The 24,323-nt window shown below is 46.1% G+C and overlaps 1 protein-coding gene across 1 annotated transcript in view; it reads right to left on the bottom strand.

Moving 5' to 3' along the window:
• Window positions 1-7,029: 7,029 nt before the first annotated feature.
• LOC149355999 (FK506-binding protein 15-like) overlaps window positions 7,030-24,323 on the bottom strand; it is a 32,961-nt gene continuing 15,667 nt past the window's right edge. Inside the window, exons 3-6 of the mRNA XM_089576234.1 lie at window positions 22,077-22,150; window positions 18,874-19,087; window positions 11,282-11,441; window positions 7,030-7,317 (exon numbers count right to left, since the gene is read on the bottom strand). Of these exons, the coding sequence (XP_089432360.1) occupies window positions 11,301-11,441; window positions 18,874-19,087; window positions 22,077-22,150 (429 nt within the window). The 3' untranslated portion in view covers window positions 7,030-7,317; window positions 11,282-11,300. The remainder of the gene's footprint in view (window positions 7,318-11,281; window positions 11,442-18,873; window positions 19,088-22,076; window positions 22,151-24,323) is intronic.

The following is a 24,323-nucleotide window of genomic DNA, read 5'->3' as shown; positions in this document are numbered from 1 at the left end:
AAAAAACAGCTGTTTCAGAATGCAAGCCAGCCAGGCCGACTCCCGTAGAACGTCGGGACGCGAGTACGTGGAATGTTACGGTGTTGCAAGTTATATTGGTTCTGGTTTTCTCAGTGATAAGCAGCACTTTCAAACGTGCCTATCGTCATTGTCATCAGCTGTGAGGTGCAACCAGCAGTGAATGCAGCAGGCAGGCCAGCGGCAGTGACAGAGCCTGTGTCTTCGATATCATATAAGAAAGAATGGAAGGTGCATTTCTGAGTTCAGCAAAGGCGAAAGTGCTGGTGTCCAGTCGTAGTCTACATAGCCGCGTAACTACTCGGTGGCGTGATTCCTGCGGTCTCGTCTTTTTTGGTGGCACAGGTTGCATGGTGGTGGCTGGCATTTGAGTTGTGCTACACTCTTAGAAAAAAAATAGTAGTACTTACTAACTTTTTGGGTAGTAACTGGTTGTCACATATGTTACTATATATCCTGTTAGTAGCTGCAGTTAGTAGCGGGAAGGTTAGTAGCAGTTATTAACCCATTGAGATAGTAACGGCTGCTACCCGCAGTTAGTAACGGGAAGCTATATAGGATACAACTTAAAAAAACAGCAGCTGCTAACACTGGGTCGTGGTCTGCGGCGTCTTGTATTACTCCGCTGGCCAGTCGCAACAGTAAACAAAGTCAGCTTTTTAATGTTTGACTACATCAAACAATCCGCGTATTAAAATTGTAGGGCTCATAATTTTTCTTCTTGTGATAAGCTCCTTATTTAGGTCTCAAGAAATGTTTAAGCAGTGGATTACTTTTTCGTCTTGGAGGAGTTCTGTGCACGGAGGCTGAATGTGGGCGGAGCTTCACTGCCGACTTAAGTTGTATTAGACTATTTACTAAAAAAATGAATAGAAACTCGCATATGTTACTAGATTCACCGTGCGGTGTGCTGGCGTGGCTTGTCAAATTTCTGCGTACTCAACAAAAAGAAAGCTTCACAGTCAATTTGGCTAATTCCGGAATCCAGACAGAGCTAACACAGCGTGCTGGCCGTAAATCACACTCATAGGTTTAAGCTTATCGCGCATTACGTGTACAAATTATGCAAGGTGGTGGCATCAACAACCTTACCGTGTGCACACAAAGGTTCATAATGTAGGAAAAGCACAAATCAGAAAGGGTCACACTCGCGCACTACGCGTGCAGAGGTAAATCTTTCTGTCTTATATACTCCGTATATCACTCATTTACGGGCTAGTGGCTCTTACCGATTGAGCTAAGATACCAGCGTTAATTATGAAGTTGAGATTGTAGAAACAGCTTAGTGTACCTAACCATATGCCCCTGCAGAAATGTTTAATTACAAAACCAATTTGTTGGCGAGAGTCTGGGTCAGTTATATTCTTTTAGGGTTGAAGGAACGGTTACTAACTAGGCAGTAACTAGCTACCATAGTTAGTAAAAATGAAGCATGGACTACTTTACGATCTACACCTTGAAGAGGGTAGTAAATAGCTGATAAAAAGTAGTAAAACGAAGGCAGTGTTAGTAACTGCTGCACAAACTACCTTTCTACTAACTTTTTTTAAAGAGTGTAGGTTCTTCGTACGGTGTGCTAGCGTCGCTTGTTAAACTTGTGCACGCTGGAAAAATAAAAAAAAGCTACATAGTCAATTTGACTAGTTTCCGAAACCAGTCAGAGCTATCAGAGCGTGGTGGCCGCAAATCACACACTTATGTCTAGGCTTATTGCACATTATATGTACAGAATGCAAGGTTCAGAATGCAAGAAAAGCACAAACCAGAAAGGGTCACACACGTGCACTGCGCGTGCACAGGTAAGTCTTTTATACTGCGTAAATCTGACTCTCAGCTATGGGCTAGTGGTTCTTACCTGTTGAGCTAAGATACCAATGTTAATTATGAGGTTGAGATTGTAGAAGCAGATTAGTCTATACCTTACCGCACGCCCCTGCTGAAACGTTTACTTAGAAAAACAATTTATTTGCACGAATTTATTCGCAAATCGAATACTTTTTATATTTCTTCAACAGCTTATCTTAAACAAAAAATACTTCATCACCAAACACGATGTCCGGAGTACTGGTACGCTGCACACCCGCGGACTAATTGATCTCAGAGGATATAAATCTGTTTCATGTCTCGTTATCAGGTCTGTACAATTATTTTTGCTGCTCATGTTGATTATGTGTGTGTTGTGCTGGTTAGTCATTATAAGTGTTAATGGTTGGTTGGATTATGGGGCTTAACGTCCCAAAGCGACTAAGGCTATGAGAGACGCCGTAGTGGAGGGCTCCGGAAATTTCGACCACCTGGGGTTCTTTAACGTGCACTGACATCGCACAGTACACGGGCCTCTAGAATGTCTCCTCCAAAGAAATTCCAGCCGCCGCGGCCGGGATCGAACCCGCGTCTTTCAGGTCAGCAGCCGAGCACCATAGCCACTGAGCCACCGCGGCGGCATTATAAGTGTTAATGTATAATTGCAATCCTTGTGATATATACACCTTTTGTGGTTGATTTTAGTGTATTTTGTCTATGCTGCATGTCTCTTTTGTGATATCATGTACCTATGTAGCTTGTTAACTGAGCTAGTTTTATTTTCTTTTGTTTGCTGTCCCATTCTTTTTTCTTGTGTGTGCTTGTTTATCATTGTTTTCAAAGCGCTGTCATCCCGCACTGCTGCTGCTGCCAATAAGTGGGTTTCAGGACTTGTCAAGCTGCTTCTGCAGCTTTTTCCTCAAACCTGTCCATCCTCAAATGTGTATGCTAGTGGAAATAAAGCACTTACTTACTTGACAGTCTGTTAGTTATATTCTTTGACTTTATTTTAGGGTTAATGGAATGGTTACTATCTAGGTAGCTACTAGAGACCATAGTAAAAAGGTAGCAAGGGCTATGTTTACTAACTATACCTTGAGGAGGGTAATAAATCCTGTATTGTTGCATGTTGGAGCACTCGACAGATTTGTCAGCAGCAGGCGTATACGCTGGCGCAGTGCATACGGAGAGCTTTGAACGCTTTTCACGGTTGAAGTGAATGTGAGATGAGTTGTCGACTCCTCGGGTTCCTTTTTTCCCAACTTTGGCTCCTATTCTCTTGTATTGCAGGGTCCGTGCCGAATATGTCGGCATTCATTGACGACGGCGTTTTATGCTACATACTGGAGTACGTGAAGAGTATTGTGCAGAAGGACGGCGGCATACTGATCGCCCATCGGCAGAGACCGCTGTCTCAACTGCCGGCCAGAATTCTTGGGCGGTACAAACCATCGACAGAAACGATTCAGCTGGCCGTCCGCAGATTTCTGGGCGCGATATCCATAGAAGCGGATGTGATGGTTTACACCTGCGGCAAAGTCAGAGCTCTAATGAGGACTGTACCTCCACTGGCACAGGCTACTAACGCCACGAGCAGCAGTTCCTCTGACAAGGAAATCGCCCAAGGTCGGATCACATTCATCGATGAGTGGAACCGGGGTGTCATCGTGACTCACCACCCCGTCAGATGTAGCGTATTTTTCCACCTCAGCGACACCATAGGGTGGCCCGTCGGCTCTGAAGGGCCGAAGGTGGGCGATCCCGTGCAACGGATGTGATGGTTTACACCTGCGGCGAAGTCAGAGCTCTAATGAGGACTGCCCCTCCAGTGGCACAGGCTACTAACGCCGCAACGAGCAGCAGTTCCTCTGCCAAGGAAATCGCCCAGGGTCGGATCACAACCATCGATGAGTGGAACCGGGGTGTCATCGTGACTCACCACCCCGTCAGATGTAGCGTATTTTTCCACCTCAGCGACACCATAGGGTGGCCCGTCGGCTCTGGAGGGCCGAAGGTGGGCGATCCCGTGCAATGAATGCGATGGTTTACACCTGCGGCGAAGTCAGAGCTCCAGTGAGGACTGCACCTCCAGTGGCATAGGCTACTAACGCCGCAACGAGCAGCAGTTCCTCTGCCAAGGGAATCGCCCAGGGTCGGATCACATTCATCGATGAGTGGAACCGGGGTGTCATCGTGACTCACCACCCCGTCAGATGTAGCGTATTTATCCACCTCAGCGACACCATAGGGTGGCCCGTCGGACCTGAAGGGCCGAAGGTGGGTGATCCCGTGCAACGGATGTGATGGTTTACACCTGCGGCGAAGTCAGAGCTCCAATGAGGACTGCACCTCCAGTGGCACAGGCTACTAACGCCGCAACGAGCAGCAGTTCCTCTCCCAAGGGAATCGCCCAGGGTCGGATCACAACCATCGATGAGTGGAACCGGGGTGTCATCGTGACTCACCACCCCGTCAGTGTCTTCGACCTCAGCGACACCATAGTGTGGCTTCTGCAAATGGTATGCAACGAGGGTAAGCACTGTCCAGCGCAGAAGGGGCAGTGCTGTCTTCGACCTCAGCGACACCATAGTGTGGCCTCTGCAAATGGTATGCAACAAGGGTAAGCACTGTCCAGCGCAGAAGCGGCAGCGCTGTCTTCGACCTCAGCGACACCATAGGGTGGCCCGTCGGCTCTGGAGTCATGCGGTTCGGGGATGAAGACAACGAGAGTGCGTTCTTCGATAAGAAAAGCATCCCAAGACCACTCCTTCGGCGCAGAGAAAGGTTGACGGACATCTCAGTAATGGAGAAGGTTTGTATCGAAGCGCAGCTGTACTTGAAGGTCGGTGGCCTCTGCAAATGGTATGCAACGAGGGTAAGCACTGTCCAGCGCAGAAGCGGCAGTGCTGTCTTCGAGCTCAGTGACACCATAGGGTGGCCTCTGCAAATGGTATGCAACGAGGGTAAGCACTGTCCAGCGCAGAAGCGGCAGTGCTGTCTTCGACCTCAGTGACACCATAGTGTGGCCTCTGCAAATGGTATGCAACGAGGGTAAGCACTGTCCCGCGCAGAAGCGGCAGCGCTGTCTTCGATGACGGTGACCCGGTGTGCGGCGCTGAAGCACACACTGCCAACGACCAGCCGACTAGAAGGCTGGAGCTGCCGGGCATCGGTGTTGCCAGCCAGACAACTCGGTTCGGCTGCGGGGACGGTTCAGAGCGTGCCACGGCGGACAAGCGGAGTTCAAGCCACTCCGCACCCCAGGGGCTCAGATTTTAAGACCACGTAAGGATCAGCATTCCTTCTGCCCTCTCTGGCGAAATTTTGCGAGTAGTTTGGTTGACATCTTTGGCGTATAGATACCTGCCTGTTGATGTTGGCTTATTGATGCCCTCTTATTGAGCAGGGCTTATCTCAAAAAGCTGCTCATTTTGTCTTGGTCGGCATGCATTTTCCCTGCCTTGGGCATTGACAGGTAGACAGGCGTAAGAATGCTGAGAACTGGGCACTTCGTATATTTGGTTTTGCTGGTCTTCAGAAAAAAAACATGGATTAGGTCGTAACACTGCAACCTTTCTTGAGGCAAGCCTTCATGCTGTGACATGTTACTGAGGCCCTGACTCAAGAAATCAAAACTGACACCATTGCACAGTCATGCGATAATGAATTATCCACAGTGTGTTGTGAATAACATCGCAGGATTTGTCAAAAATGTTCAACCAGCGGGGTTTTTGTAGTGCAAGCATCCGTGGAAGTTCCATGTTTTGCAGGTGTGAGGACGAGAAATCCTGTCATTTTCAAGAGATTTAGTGCAATGGTGATGCACCATTAGCCACAGAACAAGGGCCAGAATCAAGTAGTGTGTGCTGTGCATTTTGACAAAACCTGTATACAAAGTGTTCTTTTCATGAACTTTTTTCAGCCGGCATGAACTACCGTATTTATTCGAATCTAGGCCGATAGTTTTTTAAAAAAAACGAGATGTAGAACTCTTATGTCGGCTTAGATTCGAGGATTTCGTTTCGAGGTTTCGTATTCGTAAAATACGAATAAATGTAGCACGCAGGTGGCGCCCCCACAAAACGCCAACGAAAGACAGCACTGTAGCCGTTGCTATCCGTAGCCGATACTGATCAAAGCACACATGAGCACTGGCTGCCATTTTGGCCTTGTTCTGTTCTCGTGCGGTGGCGTGAGCACATTCGCAGCAGTGAAGTTTTCGTGCGTGGTTTTTATCACCAACACCATGGCACCAAACAGGCGGTACCATTATAGTGCCGTCTTCAAGCGGAAAGTTATACTCGCTGCAGAGCAGTCGTCAAATCTTCAAGCCGGGCGGGACTTCGGCGGCTGATCCCGGGCTGGCGTTTGGGCGAGGAGACATATGCAACGCCAGCCCGGGATCAGCCTGAGCGGGTTCCTGGCAATAAATGTCGTTTGCGTGCTGTACCTCTTGTTCGCAGTTGTTTTTTCGGCCGGCCTACAATCGAGGTAAGTTTTTTTTTTTTTCTGTGGCCTTCAACTTTCGGGTCTCGGCTTAGAATCGTGGCCGGCCTAGATTCGAGTAAATACGGTATGTGCTAGGTAGGGGCCGACTGATATTCGCAGTCAACTTGTGTGTGGTAAATACAGTAGATGAGAACTGCTAATCAATTAATTTGTAAAGTGCAGCAGTCTCGGTGCTGCTTAGCTGTCGAGTGAAATGTCAGGGGCCCAAAGTAGCCGTAATGAAAGACTGTTCATAGGGTCATGCCCCTCTTTTGGGTATTTTGAAAACTTGCGTAGCTGGGACATGGTCTATTGCTTGACAGTTGCGAGCAGTGCTTTGGCTGCAAGAGTGGCGTGTGCTATGAAATCAGGAGAGAAAGAAAAATCATCCATTGCAATGCATTCAGGATTGTATTACAAATGCGTACTATTCTATTGCCTTCATCATGTTGCTTTCACCTCTTTTCCTTTTCCTCTCTTTGCAGTAGGAGGCGCTGCAGCATGAAAGAATTATTACGGAATTCGAGATTAATAAATGCAGCTATCAACAACAACAGAGTGCTTGGTGTTCTTTGCAGCACAAGTGGGTACTAGTGCTGGGTTTTAATGCTTACATTTTAGTGTTTTTAGCTGGCTGGACGGAATTTTCGGCAACAAGGACCTTCTGGTTGTCATTCTTTCGGCCAGTGTTTTTAGATCTTGTAGAAAACTGTCAGCATATTATAGACGTACACTTTATTTTATTTTACAAATAGTCATAATTGGTTCTAAAGGCAAGGACACCAAATTTTGGTATGATATAGTAGAGTCATACGTAGCTATGGCAGCCATAGTGGAGGGCTCCAGGTTATTTTCGACCAGCTGGGGCTCTTCAACGTGCACATCGTACACCAGAACAGAGATTGATGGAACTGTGGTCCCCAAGCCTTTTGAGCCATATCCAAAAGAGGGTGGCAGTACAAGGAGTTTGCGAGAATTCTTGCAGCCAAGAAGGCCCTCCTCCAGTCCCTGCAGCATCAAAAAGAGAGTGAACAGAGAGAATCTTCAGGTAGAAAAATGCTCACGTGACTGACACACAATGAGGACACTGCTCATAAAGAACCGAACAAAAACAGTGCAACATAAAGCAAGATGGGCATTTGTCAAAGCACACTAAATCATGCACTTCCTGCACCTGTGAGTAATACTTTACTGGTATACAAATTCTCAACAGAAGCAAGAAAAGAGGTTCCAGGAACTGATGGAAATTTTTTATTATCAAGAAGGCATCTTGTGCACTAGACAAATTTTAATTTCACTGTACGTGGTACAGAGCAATTTTTTCATAATTATGTTATTGCATTATTTTTTTATGCTTGGGGGTGTTCACTGCACATGTAAAAGCAGAAGCTATATGATATATGTACTATCGGGGACAAAAGTTTGTGGGACGCGAGTTCTTAGAAAAATGTTTATTGGACTCCACCCCCCTACCCAGCCGCTGCGGTGGCTCAGTTATAGCGCTCGACTGCTGACCCGAAAGACGCGGGTTCGATCCTGGACGCGGCGGCCGAATTTTGATGAAGGCGAATTTCTAGGGGCCCGTGTACTGTGCGATGTCAGTGCACGTTAAAGAACCCCAGGTGGTCGAAATGTCCGGAATCCTTCACTACGGCGTTCCTCATAGCCTCAGTCGCTTCGGGACGTTAAACCCCATAAACCAAACCAAACCAAACCTCGCTACCCAGTCGCCTGATACTGTATGAAGGTATTAAAGGCCTCAATGCTCCTTCCTCTGGTAACAATATCAGGTGACTGGGTAGCGAGGTGGAGCTACAATAAACGTTTTTCCAAGAACTTGTGCCCCACAAACTATTGTTTCCGATAGTACATGTAGTCTGGTACAATAAATTTAGTTGTGAGTGGCGGATCGTCCTGTCGTCTTCTGTCTCGTTTCGGCAACATTAAACCAAGAATAGCAGTTCTATGAGGAGCGGTGACTAGCTCCAAAGCTCTGTTCGCTGTGGCTTTCATGCGAAGCCGGCAAGCCTTCATGACACTCTGCAAGCAGCGTGCTACGAGCATGCTGCTAGTGTGCATTGACCACATTCTTGCTTCTAGGCTACAGATAAGCTGATCTACTGGCATATTTTATTACTGAGTTATGAATACACCAAACTGCTTCAGTCTGGGACTGACTGTATGGTAGCAGCAGCCCAGGATTAATAGCATGGCTAAAATTGAGGCCATCATGTGCCAAACACAAGCAAGGCATCAGAAATGGCATAGGAGACAGAAATATAGATTAAAAGCAACATTAGCTGACAATGTTAAGCAAGGGTAAAGGATGAAAAAATGTTTTTTCCCCAGGGTCCAAAGGCATGTTAAATTATTTGTCCTTAACTGTTTTCATAATGCCGCGTAAACACATGTAAGGGCCGCACCCTGTTTTCCCGAAGAAAATGTTGAAAAAAAAAATCCATGCAAGCACCACACCTCAACTTCCCACTACTCACATGGTAATATATAATACAAGCGCACAGGAGGTTCCAGGTGTCGCCCATGAATGGCGTCAGAGGCTGCTGGTCATCACCGCGGAACCTGGGTGTGCAATTACTACAATGGCGACAATGTTTTGCCAATTCCCCGCCCCCCGCCAATGATTCAACAGCCTGAATGCCTGAATGTCAAACTTCAGGAGCATCGCGCCGCTGTTGAATCATTGGCGGGGGGTGGGGAATTGGCAAAACATTGTAGCCATTGTAGTAATTGCACACCCAGGTTCCGCGACACAATTGTCTTAAAAAAATTGACGACCCAGATTAGCAGGGAAATCTTCGAAGCCTACTGCATAAAAAAAGAAAATTCAGGGGGCACTGACTGTCTAAAGTGGGTAGAGGCGGAAGCGTTTTCCGCACCACCTTCGCTGTTTCTGTGGCACTGGTGGCGTCACATGTAATTGAGCACTAATTACTAAGTGATGACAAAGCACTAATTAATGGTTAATTGCTGATTAATGCCTGAATCCTAATTAACTGCTAATTAATGACGCTTAAGCTTCGCCTTTGGAGTGGAACGCGACAGCGCGTTGTAGCACTGCCAGGGAGTCCACGGAACGCCACCACCCGTTCAGCGCGATGCCTTGCCGTTTCAACGCAACGGTTTTTGAGGAAAGGAAATGGCACAGTAATTCTCTGTCATCTCTGTGGACACCTGAACCGCACCATAGAGGAAGGGAGGAAGTGGGAGTGAAAGAAGATAGATAAAGAGGAGCCGTAATGAAGAAAATGAAAATTGTATTTGAGGAAAGGAAATTACGCAGTAACTGTGTCACAAAATTCAGGGGGGGAGGGGGCACTTTTTTGACCTAAAGTGTGGTCACTGATGTGTGGTTAAGATGTTAAGCTTCGCCCCTAAGAGTGGAACGCGACAGCGTCTTGCAACGCTGCCAAGGAGTCCATAGAACGCCATCGCCCATTCGGTTCTACGCCTCGCTCGTCCGTAAATTGGTTTTTGAGGAAAGGAAATGTATCTGTATCTCATTTGTCGGTGGACACCTAAACCTCGTTGGAAGGGAATGGAGGAGGATGAGAGTGAGTGAAGACACCGTATTCACTAGACGCGCCTTTGTTGATTCCAAGCCATCGAGCTGGCATGGCGAGTGGATAGATGCTCGTCTCTCACGCTGAAGACCCGGGTTCGATTCCTGAGCTCGACCAATTTCTTGATCGGTTTTATTTATTTATATGGCCTGACTAGTAAAGCTAATTAGGCTAATTGGGTAATTAAGCAATTAACTAAGCTCAGTCCCACTTACTTGCAGCATCACTATACGATCCCTTCAATTGGTTGCATGGTTACTAGCCAAAGTACAATTGGCCCCGTTTGAAATTCGCGCACTATGACGTCACGACCGCTTCCACCAATTGAAAAGCGTGACATTTTCTGTCGACAACTGCTGCTTACAACGATGAGACATTAAAGGCTTCCGCCTTAAAAAAATGACCGTTGCATCAGCTCCACGTCGGTATCTTTATCTAAGGAAGAGTTAAACTATCTAGATGCTAACTTGTGCCATGCGCGCCCACGTGCCTGTGTTATTTGATGGTTTCGGCTGTTTATCAGGTGTGATTACGGTTCCTGTATAAGTGTGGTTTTCCTGTATTAAACTTTAGTTGAAGTTCCGCGTCTTGTCCTGTGCTTTCCTCTCTTCGTCCTGCGTCGTTTTGCGCGGTTGCAATATGCACTCCATTGTCAACCACCAACTAGCCCGCCTTCACTTGTTACATTTGCAGCCTTGCTTGTTTCAATCAACACCAGCCATGTAGAACACAAATGCAAGGCTACCCAAAAAATACATTCCAAAAAGCATGCAGACTGACAACATTAATGAAGGCATTTTTTTTTACCTTTTCATGCTTTGTTATTTGTGCTCTCATTCAAACACCACCGAAAAAAAGGATTGCACTAAGTACAAACTCAAGAATGCAGCAGCAAATGCCCTTCAAAGGAGGTCCTCCAGTCAATGGCATCGACTGCTTCTCATGACATCACAGTTGATCCCCTAGTGTGAAATCGCCAATGAATGGCAGGTGCCTCAGTGAAATGGGATTAACCGCAGCGTCATGACAATCGGCCGACGCTATTGGCTGGAGGGCCTCGCTTGAAGGGTATACTATGCCGTGCACTCTTGGCTTGTAACTGACCATAGTTTTACCACAGAAACTCTGAGTACTGTTATTTCTTACAGCTTACAACTCTGGTCATCACAATGCACCGTCGCTCACAGTGAAGGAAAGCGGGCAGTAAGCTGCCACACATACATGAAAATTACGTTACAAAACATTATCTTTGCAGACATCTGCACAACTGATATTGTAGAAACGTGGCCTTTTAATTCAGACTCACTTTTGCGATTTAGGATCACTTAAAAACTTCAATACCTGCCATCTGGCTAGTCTACTACAGTACAAGAAAATGTCAGTACACTTGCCTTTTTCAGGCTGTGCTCACTAGTAATATTCAATGAGTGCTGAGCTGCCATGCACAAGGCTGTCGCCATCAGCTTCCCCGGGAACCACCAAGTCCTGGCAGATGCAGTAGCCGAGTTCGGTAAGGCTACCACCAAGACTCAGGGCCTTTGCTACAAGAGCCTGAAATGGGAGTGGAAGAAAAGTTAAGCCCACCAGCAATGCAGGAGAGGATTGGGCCTGCATGTTCTGACCACTTTCACAAAATGCACTTGGTTCAGCACTACGAGAACTTCCTCCTTGTTGTGTGCATGCCACACGCTTATTTTAACCCACAGCCGTCACAGCTCCCAACAAGCAAAAAAATCTAAACCCTCATAATCTGAGTGTCTTCAGAGGAGACAGTACGTCAACCAAAGTTCAAAAGTATAAACATTCTTCACTAAAATAGATAGCGGCATAATACACAACTAAACCGGAGCAGCAAGGACCTGTCTGAAAAAGATAAATGAAAACGGTCCTAATTTGTCATGAAAGGTGCCAGATATGTCACAAGGAAATTATTTTTTACCACCATGTAGGTGCTCTCTTTCTATAATTATTCCATGTCTTCAAGAGTTAATAACAAAAGCAACCAACCTGCTTTAGAAAATTCATGAATACCTCTTCACTGTCAAACTTCACGGACCAATTGCAGCACTTCTCATCGGCAAAGCTCAAAGAGTTGTTCCCCATGAGCTGTTGCCACAAATGAAGCAAGAAAAAAGCTGTGCCCATTAGTACCAAGTAGCGAACGAAAAAAAAATGCAACTTGGATAAAGGCACCAAAATTCATCAATGGAACTCCTGTACAAACTGCACCAAAACACAACAACCTTTATCACTGGTGCAAAAATTATTTGAGCCTGAAGGACGGAAGCATAGCTACAACAGTGGAAACGACAACGAACACAGAACAACAGGCAAGGCTGGGTGAGTTGGTTATCCCCGCTCGACTATACAGAGCATCCCGTTGTCCTGCCCTTTCTTCTTTGTCCGCATGTTTTTGCAGTGTCGTAACCACGCCAAATGTGACTGGCATGTCTGAAACTGAAGTTGAATTTCAGTCGCCCGACTAAAGAATTTCCACACACAAAACTACTCACGTTTTTTTTAAAAACTGTGCTTAACCTAACTTCAATGCACCAAAGCAATAAAACCACAACAAACCAAAAGTGTTCATGTTCCTTATGTTCTAAGCCTCATTTGCATGCATTTTGCACAAGACAATGACACTGAGGGATGATAACTCTTCAGTGGTTTCCAATATGTCACAATATGCAAGTGTCACCCGTTATGCTCTATATACAGGGTGTCCCAGCTAACTTGGACCACTATTTATAAAAAACTAAGCATTTTTCAGAACTGAAACCGCATGGATGTTGTTAGGGTTTACCTAAATTTACAGTACCATTTTTTCGCTCATTCTATTTGAATAATTAGTCGAGACAAATTAACTTTTTAAATATAGCTTGAAATGTTCAGGCGTCAATAGGAAAGTTGTGGAGCTCCACAAATATTGCCCAACCCAGGCACTTCCAACGAGGTAGACTTAGTGTGGCCGTTTTTATTCGGGAAAAACGAAAGCCCGCGGAGTTTAAAAAATACCACGTGACAGCGCACTCCGTGCGCCCGGATGCGCCACGATTACAGCGCTCTCATGCGTGCTTTGTAAAAAACATCACCCGCTTCGCGCCTTCCGTGCTGCCCAAGACAGGGCTTCGCGTTGTGCTTGGTTCCAAGATAAGCGCCAGCGGGTTCGGGTGGCAATTGAAAGAAAACGCGGCTCCTGTTTTTCAGCGTAATTCACACGACGTTATCATCCTTGTTGTATGTGTCTCTGTTTGTAGTGATCTTGTTCCCAAATTCAAAGTCATCAGTGTCATCGTTCCTCCGCATGCATTCTGCTAACGTGAGAGTGCAATTATCGCCGCAGAAACGGAAGCCGGGCTTTCATTCAACTGCCGCCCGTACCCACAGGTGCTTATCTTGGAACCAAGCACAATGCGAAGCTCTGTCTTGGGCAGCCCGAAAGGTGTGAAGCGAGTGTTTTTTACAAAGCACGGATGAGAGCACTGTAATCGTGGCGCATTCGGGCGCACTGTCACGTGGCATTTTTTAAACTCTGTGGGCTTTTGTTTTTGCCGAATAAAAACAGCCACACTAAATCTATCTCGTTGGAAGTGCCTGGGTTGGAGAATATTTGCGGAGCTCCTAAACTTTCCTATTGACACCTGAACGTTTCAAGCTATATATAAAATGTTAATTTATTTATCTCGATCAAATATTCAAATAGGAGGAGCGAGAAAATGGTACTGTAATTTTAGATAAACCCTAACAACATCAACGGGGTTTCAGTTCTGAAGGACGCTTAGTTTTTTTAAAAAATCTTAGTCCAAGTTAGCTGGGACACCCTGTATAAGGCTCTTCATTTTCGGGTAAAATATTGTTTCGCCCGATTCTTGCACCCCAAGCATATTTCTTACAGACTGAGTTAAACCCAATTTCTACCTGATAATTGCCTTCCAGAGAAGACACCCAGTAAAAATTAGCACATATCCAGTGTTGAAAAGAAGTGTTTTCAGTTGACTGATGATTTACCCTCTTCTAACACTTGTTACTCATGACATGGTTTAATTCCAGGATAAGATCAATAAGTATGTTTTAGGAGCGAGAGTCAACGACATGGACACTGGCTAGGTGTGTCCAGCTGCACAATCAGGTTTGGCTCTGTTGTCAAAGGACCCAGGTTACAGGCAGAGATGATGTCCAAGAGCCCACCAAAGAAGTTACAGCTTGGGAGAGAGTAAGGACCGTCTCAAATGCTCATCGCTGAGACTCCCACGCCACGTTAGCAGATCTTTCTGCACAGTGATAGCGGCTCTCTGTTTGTCGTCACACCAAGCGGCCTGGAGATCAAACCTGTGTATTTATTTACTGTCTTAGTTTTGTGCCTTTTCCTAATTAGCAATATAAAATTCCAAAGCATCACACATTAAAATTCAGCCCATTCATGGTTAACGTACGTGCAAACCTCACCATTCCTTAGTAGAACAGCTAAACCTGGATATAACGAAGTTGAAAACAGTCCGCGATTTTTCATTACATCCAGGTTTTCGTAACATGCAGTTTTCGCGAGAAGACCCGAAAGGGCAATGCAGAACGGAAACCAAATTAAGAAATAAATGTAGGGGAAATCACATTGAAAATGTTTACAGGAAACCCCATCATTCGATGTCTGATAGCACTACTGCCGCGGCAGCTGCTGCCACCCCCGCCGCGGCTTGTCTAAGGCCGGAATACAGGGAACGTTTTTACGGCTGCAAGTCCGCGATTTTCAGCCGACGGCGCACACTCGATACCCGACGTCGAAAAAAACGCCCACCACCACCGATCTAGTTCTGCCAGATACTGACGTGTGGCATCCGGTGAGACCAGAAGCGGCAGCTAAAGCTAGCCATTAGCAACGCAGAAAGCCCGTTCTTCCGGTTTGGATGCCTCTGCCTGCCGTCACCAGCATAGCCACCATGGCTGACAAGCTACGCAGTGATTTTGGCACGGAAATGTCATCATCATGAAAATAAACGCTACATCAGGCATAAATTGTCGCTTTTTTTATAGAGAACACTGCCGAATCTTGCATCTAAATGCCTGCATTTCCTTCGTGAAGCGAATGTGCTGAAAAAAACCACAGCCGGAGGTGTTCGCGGCTGAGCGGACGCCCAAAGGTGCGCGACGCAATGCATTCGAGCACGCAAATTCTTATAGATACTTATAATTATGCAAGCTTGCTAAAGCAAGTGCACTGGTGTCGAAGTGAACACTTTCGTGATTTTAACAGAAGGGTCAGCGTTGCTGCTCTCACACACCTAACTGATCAGTGGCATTTGCCTCTTGTTGATCGGAATTGCTTTCGTGTCGAGGGATAAGCGGCAGTGTGCCGCCGCTTCTTCGCTCCGTGCATCTCCAGCCGGGCGTCGTGCCGCCACGACGTTTTCTGCCACGCGAATATCGTCGAAAAAAACATCGCATGTATCCCTGCAGCCGCGGGGCGGTGAAAGCGAAAGCTACAGAGATGCGCTGACGGACGCGTTACCTCAACTGCGGTCGCTCGTTGCGATTGTTCACGCTCCTCTCATGTCAGTTCGTGCTTTACTTTTCAGCCAAATTTCGTAACATCAAGGTCAACCGCTGCTAGGCATTCGTTACACAGAGGTCTCAAATACAAGGGCTTCAATGGGGGCGGCGTTCAAAAATGAAAAAACTTCGTTATATCGAGGAATTCGCTATATGGAGGTTCGTTACATCCAGGTTTAACTGTACATGGTATGAGCAGTTATAATGAAACAATAAGGTACATTTAAACTAGGCATCAAACATACAACCTACAACCAAACAGCACAAAATGAACAAAGGGCAGGAAAGAAGCCTCACACCGCTGACAAAAGTTTCAACATGAGGACTTGCTTTCATCTAGTCTAAGTCCGCTATTTGAAATGTTGATCAGTGGTCTCAGGCTTTCCTCCCACCCCTAGTTCATTTTGTGGTGTCAAGAATTCAATCTTCCCAGCCCTCTATTGACAAGAAGCAACATAAAAAACATTTTTGATATGAGCAAACAAGCGAAGGGGAATGAGGGGCTCGTTATAAATATGACAGAAGCCAACAGCCACAGAAACCAAGGGGCACAGGGGATATTTAATTAATTTATTTATTTTTGTGGTGTTGATCAGTTTAGAATATTACTGAATATGTTATCGCTTAAAGTTAATTGAATAGAAAAGCAGAACAAAAAACAACCACATGCCGCCGGTGGGATCCGAACCCACGACCTCCGAATTACGCGTCCGGTGCTCTACCTCTGAGCTACGGCGACGGCTGTCAAATCTTCTGCTTTCGGGGGTATTTATGTTTACAAATAACCTAACCTTGAGAGTGTTCATCAGCGCCACCCACGTTCGTAAGCGGCGGACGTGGAACGTCCTGAGTTACCGCAGGTGTGACGTAGAACGTCATCGAACGAAGAGGGTGGAAGCTGCGTGAGAACCCTCTTATGCTTCCTATGGCATCAAGGCTGCCAGAACCGAGGCCCTCGCTGAGCAATTAAGCAAACAAGCGAAGGGGAATGAGGGGCTCGTTATAAATATGACAGAAGCCAACAGCCACAGAAACCAAGGGGCACAGGGGATATTTAATTAATTTATTTATTTTTGTGGTGTTGATCAGTTTAGAATATTACTGAATATGTTATCGCTTAAAGTTAATTGAACAGAAAAGCAGAAGAAAAAACAACCACATGCCGCCGGTGGGATCCGAACCCACGACCTCCGAATTACGCGTCCGGTGCTCTACCTCTGAGCTACGGCGACGGCTGTCAAATCTTCTGCTTTCGGGGGTATTTATGTTTACAAATAACCTAACCTTGAGAGTGTTCATCAGCGCCACCCACGTTCATAAGCGTTCATATTCTAAACTGATCAACACCACAAAAATAAATAAATTAATTAAATATCCCCTGTGCCCCTTGGTTTCTGTGGCTGTTGGCTTCTGTCATATTTATAACGAGCCCCTCATTCCCCTTCGCTTGTTTGCTTAATTGCTCAGCGAGGGCCTCGGTTCTGGCAGCCTTGATGCCATAGGAAGCATAAGAGGGTTCTCACGCAGCTTCCACCCTCTTCGTTCGATGACGTTCTACGTCACACCTGCGGTAACTCAGGACGTTCCACGTCTGCCGCTTATGAACGTGGGTGGCGCTGATGAACACTCTCAAGGTTAGGTTATTTGTAAACATAAATACCCCCGAAAGCAGAAGATTTGACAGCCGTCGCCGTAGCTCAGAGGTAGAGCACCGGACGCGTAATTCGGAGGTCGTGGGTTCGGATCCCACCGGCGGCATGTGGTTGTTTTTTCTTCTGCTTTTCTATTCAATTAACTTTAAGCGATAACATATTCAGTAATATTCTAAACTGATCAACACCACAAAAATAAATAAATTAATTAAATATCCCCTGTGCCCCTTGGTTTCTGTGGCTGTTGGCTTCTGTCATATATATAACGAGCCCCTCATTCCCCTTCGCTTGTTTGCTTAATTGCTCAGCGAGGGCCTCGGTTCTGGCAGCCTTGATGCCATAGGAAGCATAAGAGGGTTCTCACGCAGCTTCCACCCTCTTCGTTCGATGACGTTCTACGTCACACCTGCGGCAACTCAGGACGTTCCACGTCCGCCGCTTATGAACGTGGGTGGCGCTGATGAACACTCTCAAGGTTAGGTTATTTGTAAACATAAATACCCCCGAAAGCAGAAGATTTGACAGCCGTAGCCGTAGCTCAGAGGTAGAGCACCGGACGCGTAATTCGGAGGTCGTGGGTTCGGATCCCACCGGCGGCATGTGGTTGTTTTTTCTTCTGCTTTTTTATTCAATTAACTTTAAGCGATAACATATTCAGTAATATTCTAAACTGATCAACACCACAAAAATAAATAAATTAATTAAATATCCCCTGTGCCCCTTGGTTTCTGTGGCTGTTGGCTTCTGTCATATTTATAATGAGCCCCTCATTCCCCTTCGCTTGTTTGCTTAATTGCTCAGCGAGGGCCTCGGTTCTGGCAGCCTTGATGCCATAGGAAGCATAAGAGGGTTCTCACGCAGCTTCCACCCTCTTCGTTCGATGACGTTCTACGTCACACCTGCGGTAACTCAGGACGTTCCACGTCCGCCGCTTATGAACGTGGGTGGCGCTGATGAACACTCTCAAGGTTAGGTTATTTGTAAACATAAATACCCCCGAAAGCAGAAGATTTGACAGCCGTCGCCGTAGCTCAGAGGTAGAGCACCGGACGCGTAATTCGGAGGTCGTGGGTTCGGATCCCACCGGCGGCATGTGGTTGTTTTTTCTTCTGCTTTTCTATTCAATTAACTTTAAGCGATAACATATTCAGTAATATTCTAAACTGATCAACACCACAAAAATAAATTAATTAATTAAATATCCCCTGTGCCCCTTGGTTTCTGTGGCTGTTGGCTTCTGTCATTTTTGATATGAGGCCTTTCTTCCAGCATTATAACAAGTAAAACCAATGCACACAGGAGAGAGAGCTATGATGAACAGGGTACAATGAGACTATAAGTATAAAGCCTCTGCCACGCAACACTTTGCTTTTCCACACAGTAAATCAATTTCATGCTGCTCAGGCCTTGTGAAAGCATTCAGTGCAGGTATTTTAGAGTCTGTGCATGACAACTGCCTAAGAACGCCACATCTCTGCAGCGATTTTCTTTCCCACGATAAGTGGTCCCAGTGCTTATTTGCCCTTTAATTTCTGGACGCTACTTGATTCTGAGCAAAGTGGCAGCAGCACATTTTGCTGTGACACTCACCTACACTGCGCTAGCTTTGCTCTTCTTTGCACAGCTGCTTTTGAACACATTCCCAGCACTCTTTCACTGGCGTAATTATTAAGGTTAGGTCACTCGCTCTGCATGGGCAGAGACAAGCATGCCTAACTGAAAGTAGTAGTAAACTGAGAAGATTCCTTCACAAGTCACTGCAGAATAAGCGTCCCTCCGGTACCAACCTTTCCGATGATGTGGTCCACCTTGTCTGTCAGCTTGGCAATGTTGAGTCGGACTTCTGTGTTCTGCGAGCGTGCTTCCGAGAGCAGCACAGGCAGCTGGGCGTCAAGTGCTGTGCTCACCGAGGTGGGCACAGGAGCTGCTGGGTGTGCATGCGGTGGGGGGGGGCAGCAGGATCCCTTGCTGCTGGTAGGGGTAGCCAGCCAGTGCACCCTGCTGACAGTTTAGGGGGAAGAAGGGCAGCAAGGAAGGTATCAGTATCTTCAAACTGGAAATGAGTGGAATACACACAACAAGGAGTGCCACAGAGATGAGCCTAAAATTTTTTTTACCTTGATGAAACACCTTCTGAATACGGAGAAAAAAAGAAACTCCCCAATCAACAGATCGCACACTAGTGACCTGTTGATCTGCACATAGCTTCTAGGCAGGTGCAAACACTGAAATTCAGACTGAATTAACAAGTTCAATTATTCTATTTTCAGATGCCTAGCACCTGCAGGCATGAATATCTCAAGCTCCAAATGTTTAGCTGCACCAACACAGCTGCTAAGAATGTTTGCCCTGTCTCAAATGTAAAAGAAAGGGCATGGTACCACACCTGCAAGCCAAGTAGCATCTAGTGTTACACATTTTTTTTCCTTTCCCTGCGTGAAAACTTGCCACATGCACTTACTGGCCATACAGCATCTGAGTGAGGAGTGCACCACCTGGCTGATCAAAAATGCTGCTCATCTTGCGCTTGGTGTACCCCACAGTGTCCAATGTATGCTTGTCCCGGGGTTACTGCCACCCAACACCCGGCACATAAGGAGCCACACAAAACAAAGAACTGCACGCAGCATCAGGGTGACCCATTTGGATGCACAAGTTCCAACTGGCTGCATTCTGAAGCAACTTCTAAAGTTGTGCACCAATGCCAAGCCCAAAAGACAGGGGACTCGATGCAAGAAAAGAGACTAGTTGCATACTGCACTTCGCTCCCTGAACATGGTGATTTGATTTGATGGGGTTTAATGCTCCAAGGCAACTGAAGACGGGCTGTGGAGCATGCCGTGTCCCTAAAAGGCTCAAATGCAACAACAGGGCACGCATATTATTATACATTCAATGTTGAAGCATGCATGCTGTGGAAATGCTGCAGTACTCATGTACAATTTCCTGGGCTAATTAATATCAATGAGTGATGTATGAGCAGAAAGACACTTTCGACGTAGTACTCAATGTCTGCTTTTGTAGCATCTCAAATCTTCACAAACAGAATGAAGTAATAATTTATACAAAGCCACTCATTACATATAAATCAATTATTGAGCCTGAAGCATCAACCTGTTTGAGCCGCCGCGGTGGCTCAGTGGTTATGGTGCTCGGCTGCTGACCCAAAAGACGCGGGTTCGATCCCGGCCGCGGCGGTTGAATTTCTTTGGAGGAGAAATTCTAGAGGCCCGTGTACTGTGCGATGTCAGTGCACGTTAAAGATCCCCAGGTGGTCGAAATTTCCGGAGCCCTCCACTATGGCGTCTCTCATAGCTTTAGTCGCTTTGGGACGTTAAACTCCATAAACCAACCAACCGACCTGTTTGAACATGCTGAACTTGAAATAAGAGAGTAATTAGTCATTGGCATCCAACGAAGCACAGCCCTACGGCTATGAAGGAAAGCTACAAATCTTTACACCATAGGGCTAAGGCAGCTGCAAGAGAGACTGTGCTCGGCGCACACTCATGGCACACTGCTGTACACCTACACAGACACACATCTTTGAATTTCCCACATCCAGTCAATACGCCTGCAGGTTACAGGCATACTGACTGCAATGTGAGCAGCCATGCATCTGGCTGGAACACTGGGGCACACTCACACCCACTGGAAATGCGATGGGTTCCCACAGCACTGAACAAAACTAATGTAGGAAATGTAAAGCCCAGCACACCACAAGTTTCTCACGTGGAGCATTCTCAGCATCTTGCAATGAAGATGTAAGCTTCCAATGCAGTAGGAATGAGGAGAGGTGGGGGAACCCTTGAAGGCACTGACAGGCACTTTCTGATGTGAAACTTTTCTTCCTACAAAGTGTAACACAAAATTCTTGTCGAAAGAAACTACAAGTAGTGTCCCTTCACAATAAACAAATTTTAAAAATTTGATAGAAGATGTTTTGGAGCCCTTTAAGACAGGTAATGAGGTCTTGTTCACACACCCACTCAATCAGTGCTTTACTTTCCTTTTGCTCGACTGAAACATTTCTTCCTAGCCTTCAACTGAAAAGCTTAATTCGCGTTGAACAAAGCCAATAGCATTAATTGGCAAATGACCACTACACACAGGTAGCATTCTTTATTCACCTTGTTGGTGGCCTTGAATAACCTACGGAGGGCCCGCTCGCATAAAAGATTAGAACTGCATACAACACAGCAGCAACAGTGGCCCGTTGTGTTACTATGAGTTCAATGAGTTCCTCTAAGCCCATTCCATGAAGCAAGTGGCTAGCATAGACAAGCTCGCAGTTAGAAGCTTGTGGTTTCCCAAAATTAAGAGGCAACATAGCTTTCTGACACAAAAAAATTTGTTTAACAAAGTAGAATTACAACAACAATCTGTGAAAAGGTGACAGTCTTTTGTTTTTTCTAATTTTTCAAGTAGGCACATCCAGTTCATAATAAAAAAAACGTCAAAACTAAAAGTGAGCAAAATTTACACTGCAGTTGAAGCATTCAGCCGACTGTCTGGAGAACGGAATAAGCCTTGTCTCTGTCCTGCTGTTTTTCAGCTTATTTTTGCCCTCATTAGGTCACTTCGCCAGCAAGGCTCACTTCAGCTACAAGATGTACAGTATTTGCCAAAAGTAACCCGGCACAGGTGGCTTGTTTCTTAGCCACGTAGCGAAGCACTCATGGCAGCCCTTAAGCTCTGATTCCGTGTAAAGAAAGGTGAGACCTTGTCCTTGCATCATGGCACCATTCGGTCTTCAGGGCTGCTGTAAATGCTCTGTTATACGTTTGAGAAGCAAGAGCATGTTGCTCGGTTACTTTTGGCAAAGGGGGTACATATGATGGCTGTAAATTGACCGACTTCCAAACAAAAAATAGCACCAAAATAAAGCCAGGGAAAAAAATCCAGTAAAGCTCCAATTCGCACAGCATCTGCAGTTCAAATATTCACTGCGTCAATACAAAATGTATTCACGCGGTACTCGGAAACTCACAGCAAGCTGGGTCTGTGCTTGGTACAGAGCCATGTGCTGGGCTGCAGGCATGGCAGCAGCCGCCGGAGGGAGTCCTGCATGACAAGTGAGAGACTGCCTTTATCTGGCACACAGAACACAGGCCAACCACAAAAGCTGATACAGTAAGATAACAAATTTTTAAGGCGGAAGCCTTTAATGTCTTTTCGTTGTAAGCAGCAGTTGTCGACAGAAAATGTCACGCTTTTCAATTGGTGGAAACGGTCGTGAAGTCACAGTGCGCGAATTTCAAACGGGGCCAATTGTACTTTGGCTAGCAACCATGCAACCAATTGAAGGAATCGTATAGTGATGCTCCAAGTAAGTGGGACTGAGCTTAGTTAATCGCTTAATTACCCAATTAGCCTAGTTAGCTTTACTAGTCAGGCCATATAAATAAATAAAACCGATTAAGAAATTGGTCGAGCTCGGGAATCGAACCCCGGTCTTCGGCGTGAGAGACGAGCATGCTATCCACTCCGCCATGCCAGCTCGATGGTTTGGAATGAACAAAGGCGCGTCTAGTGAATGCGGTGTCTTCACTCACTCTCATCCTCCTCCATTCCCTTCCGGCGAGGTTTAGGTGTCCACCGACAAATGAGAGACAGATACATTTCCTTTCCTCAAAAACCAATTTACTGACGAGCGAGGCGTAGAACCGAATGGGCGATGGCGTTCTATGAACTCCTTGGCAGCGTTGCAAGACGCTGTCGCGTTCCACTCTTAGGGGCATCAGTGACCACACTTTAGGTCAAAAAAGTGCCCCTGAATTTTGTCAGACAGTTACTGCGTAATTTCCTTTCCTCAAATACAAATTTCATTTTCTTCATTACGGCTCCTCTTTATCTTCTTTCACTCCCGCTTCCTCCCTTCCTCTACGGTGCGGTTCAGGTGTCCACCGAGATGACAGAGAATTACTGTGCCATTTCCTTTCCTCAAAAAGCGTTGCATTCAAAGGGCAAGGCATCGCGCTGAACGGGTGGTGGCGTTCCGTGGACTCCCTGGCAGCGCTACAACGCGCTGTCGCGTTCCACTCCTAAAGGCGAAGCTTAAGCGTCATTAATTAGCAGTTAATTAGTATTCAGGCATTAATCAGTAATTAACTATTAATTACTGATTTGTCATCACTTAGTAATTAGCACTCAATTATATGTGACGCCACCGGTGCCACAGAAACAGCGAAGGTGGTGCGGAAACCGCTTCCGCCTCTACCCACTTTAGACAGTCAAAGTGCCCCCTGAATTGTTCAGCACTTCCAAAGTCAAAGATAACGTTGCTAGGTGCATAATGCCCCCCAGTATAATCACACCCAAACGACCGTTCCCAGAGAGCTTTTGCATTATTGCAAGCCCACGCTACCTACGTACAAACACTGCTGAACAATTATTCAATCCATCAAGTACAAAGCAGTAACTGAATATGAGGAAGTTACTGCTTGCCACATATCTCACAGGCTAGCTCATCATGATGCCCACACACAAATGAAAAAGGTAACCTAGGTGATTACATCAGGTAACAATCAACAGTCAACTATTTTTCCACATTTTGTCACATCATAAAGCTATTAAGGGAGTAATTACTCATTGGCATCCATCCGAGCGCAGCCATACGGCTACAAAGGAAAGCTATACAGCTTTCTCAGAAACTTCGTAGTTAAAGAAAAATTCGTCCTGGTCCGGGGTTCGAACCCGGGACCACCGCTTCACCGGAGCAGTCGCTCTACCAATTGAGCTAACCGGGACGGCAAGCTTGTGGTAGGGCGAGAGCGAATTGATCAATAACTCGAAGTGGGAACAGTGTTGGTCAAATGTTTAGGGGAATCCCCCAAGGTGGAGTAGATTTGTAATAAGGGAGTAATTACTCATTAACATCCACACGAGCGCAGCCATACGGCTACAAAGGAAAGCTATACAGCTTTCTCAGAAACTTCGTAGTTAAAGAAAAATTCGTCCTGGTCCGGGGTTCGAACCCGGGACCACCGCTACACCGGAGCAGTCGCTCTACCAATTGAGCTAACCGGGACGGCAAGCTTATGGTAGGGCGAGAGCGAATTGATCAATAACTCGAAGTGGGAACAGTGTTGGTCAAATGTTTAGGGGAATCCCCCAAGGTGGAGTAGATTTGTAATAAGGGAGTAATTACTCATTGGCATCCACCCGAGCGCAGCCATACAGCTACAAAGGAAAGCTATACAGCTTTCTCAGAAACTTCGTAGTTAAAGAAAAATTC

This window comes from Amblyomma mixtum, chromosome 3, assembly GCF_055824585.1.
Source record: "Amblyomma mixtum isolate Tamu chromosome 3, ASM5582458v1, whole genome shotgun sequence".
Lineage (NCBI taxonomy): Eukaryota > Metazoa > Arthropoda > Arachnida > Ixodida > Ixodidae > Amblyomma > Amblyomma mixtum.
The sequence above is the reverse complement of the archived record's forward strand: the minus strand, read 5'-3'. Positions and strand labels throughout refer to the sequence as shown.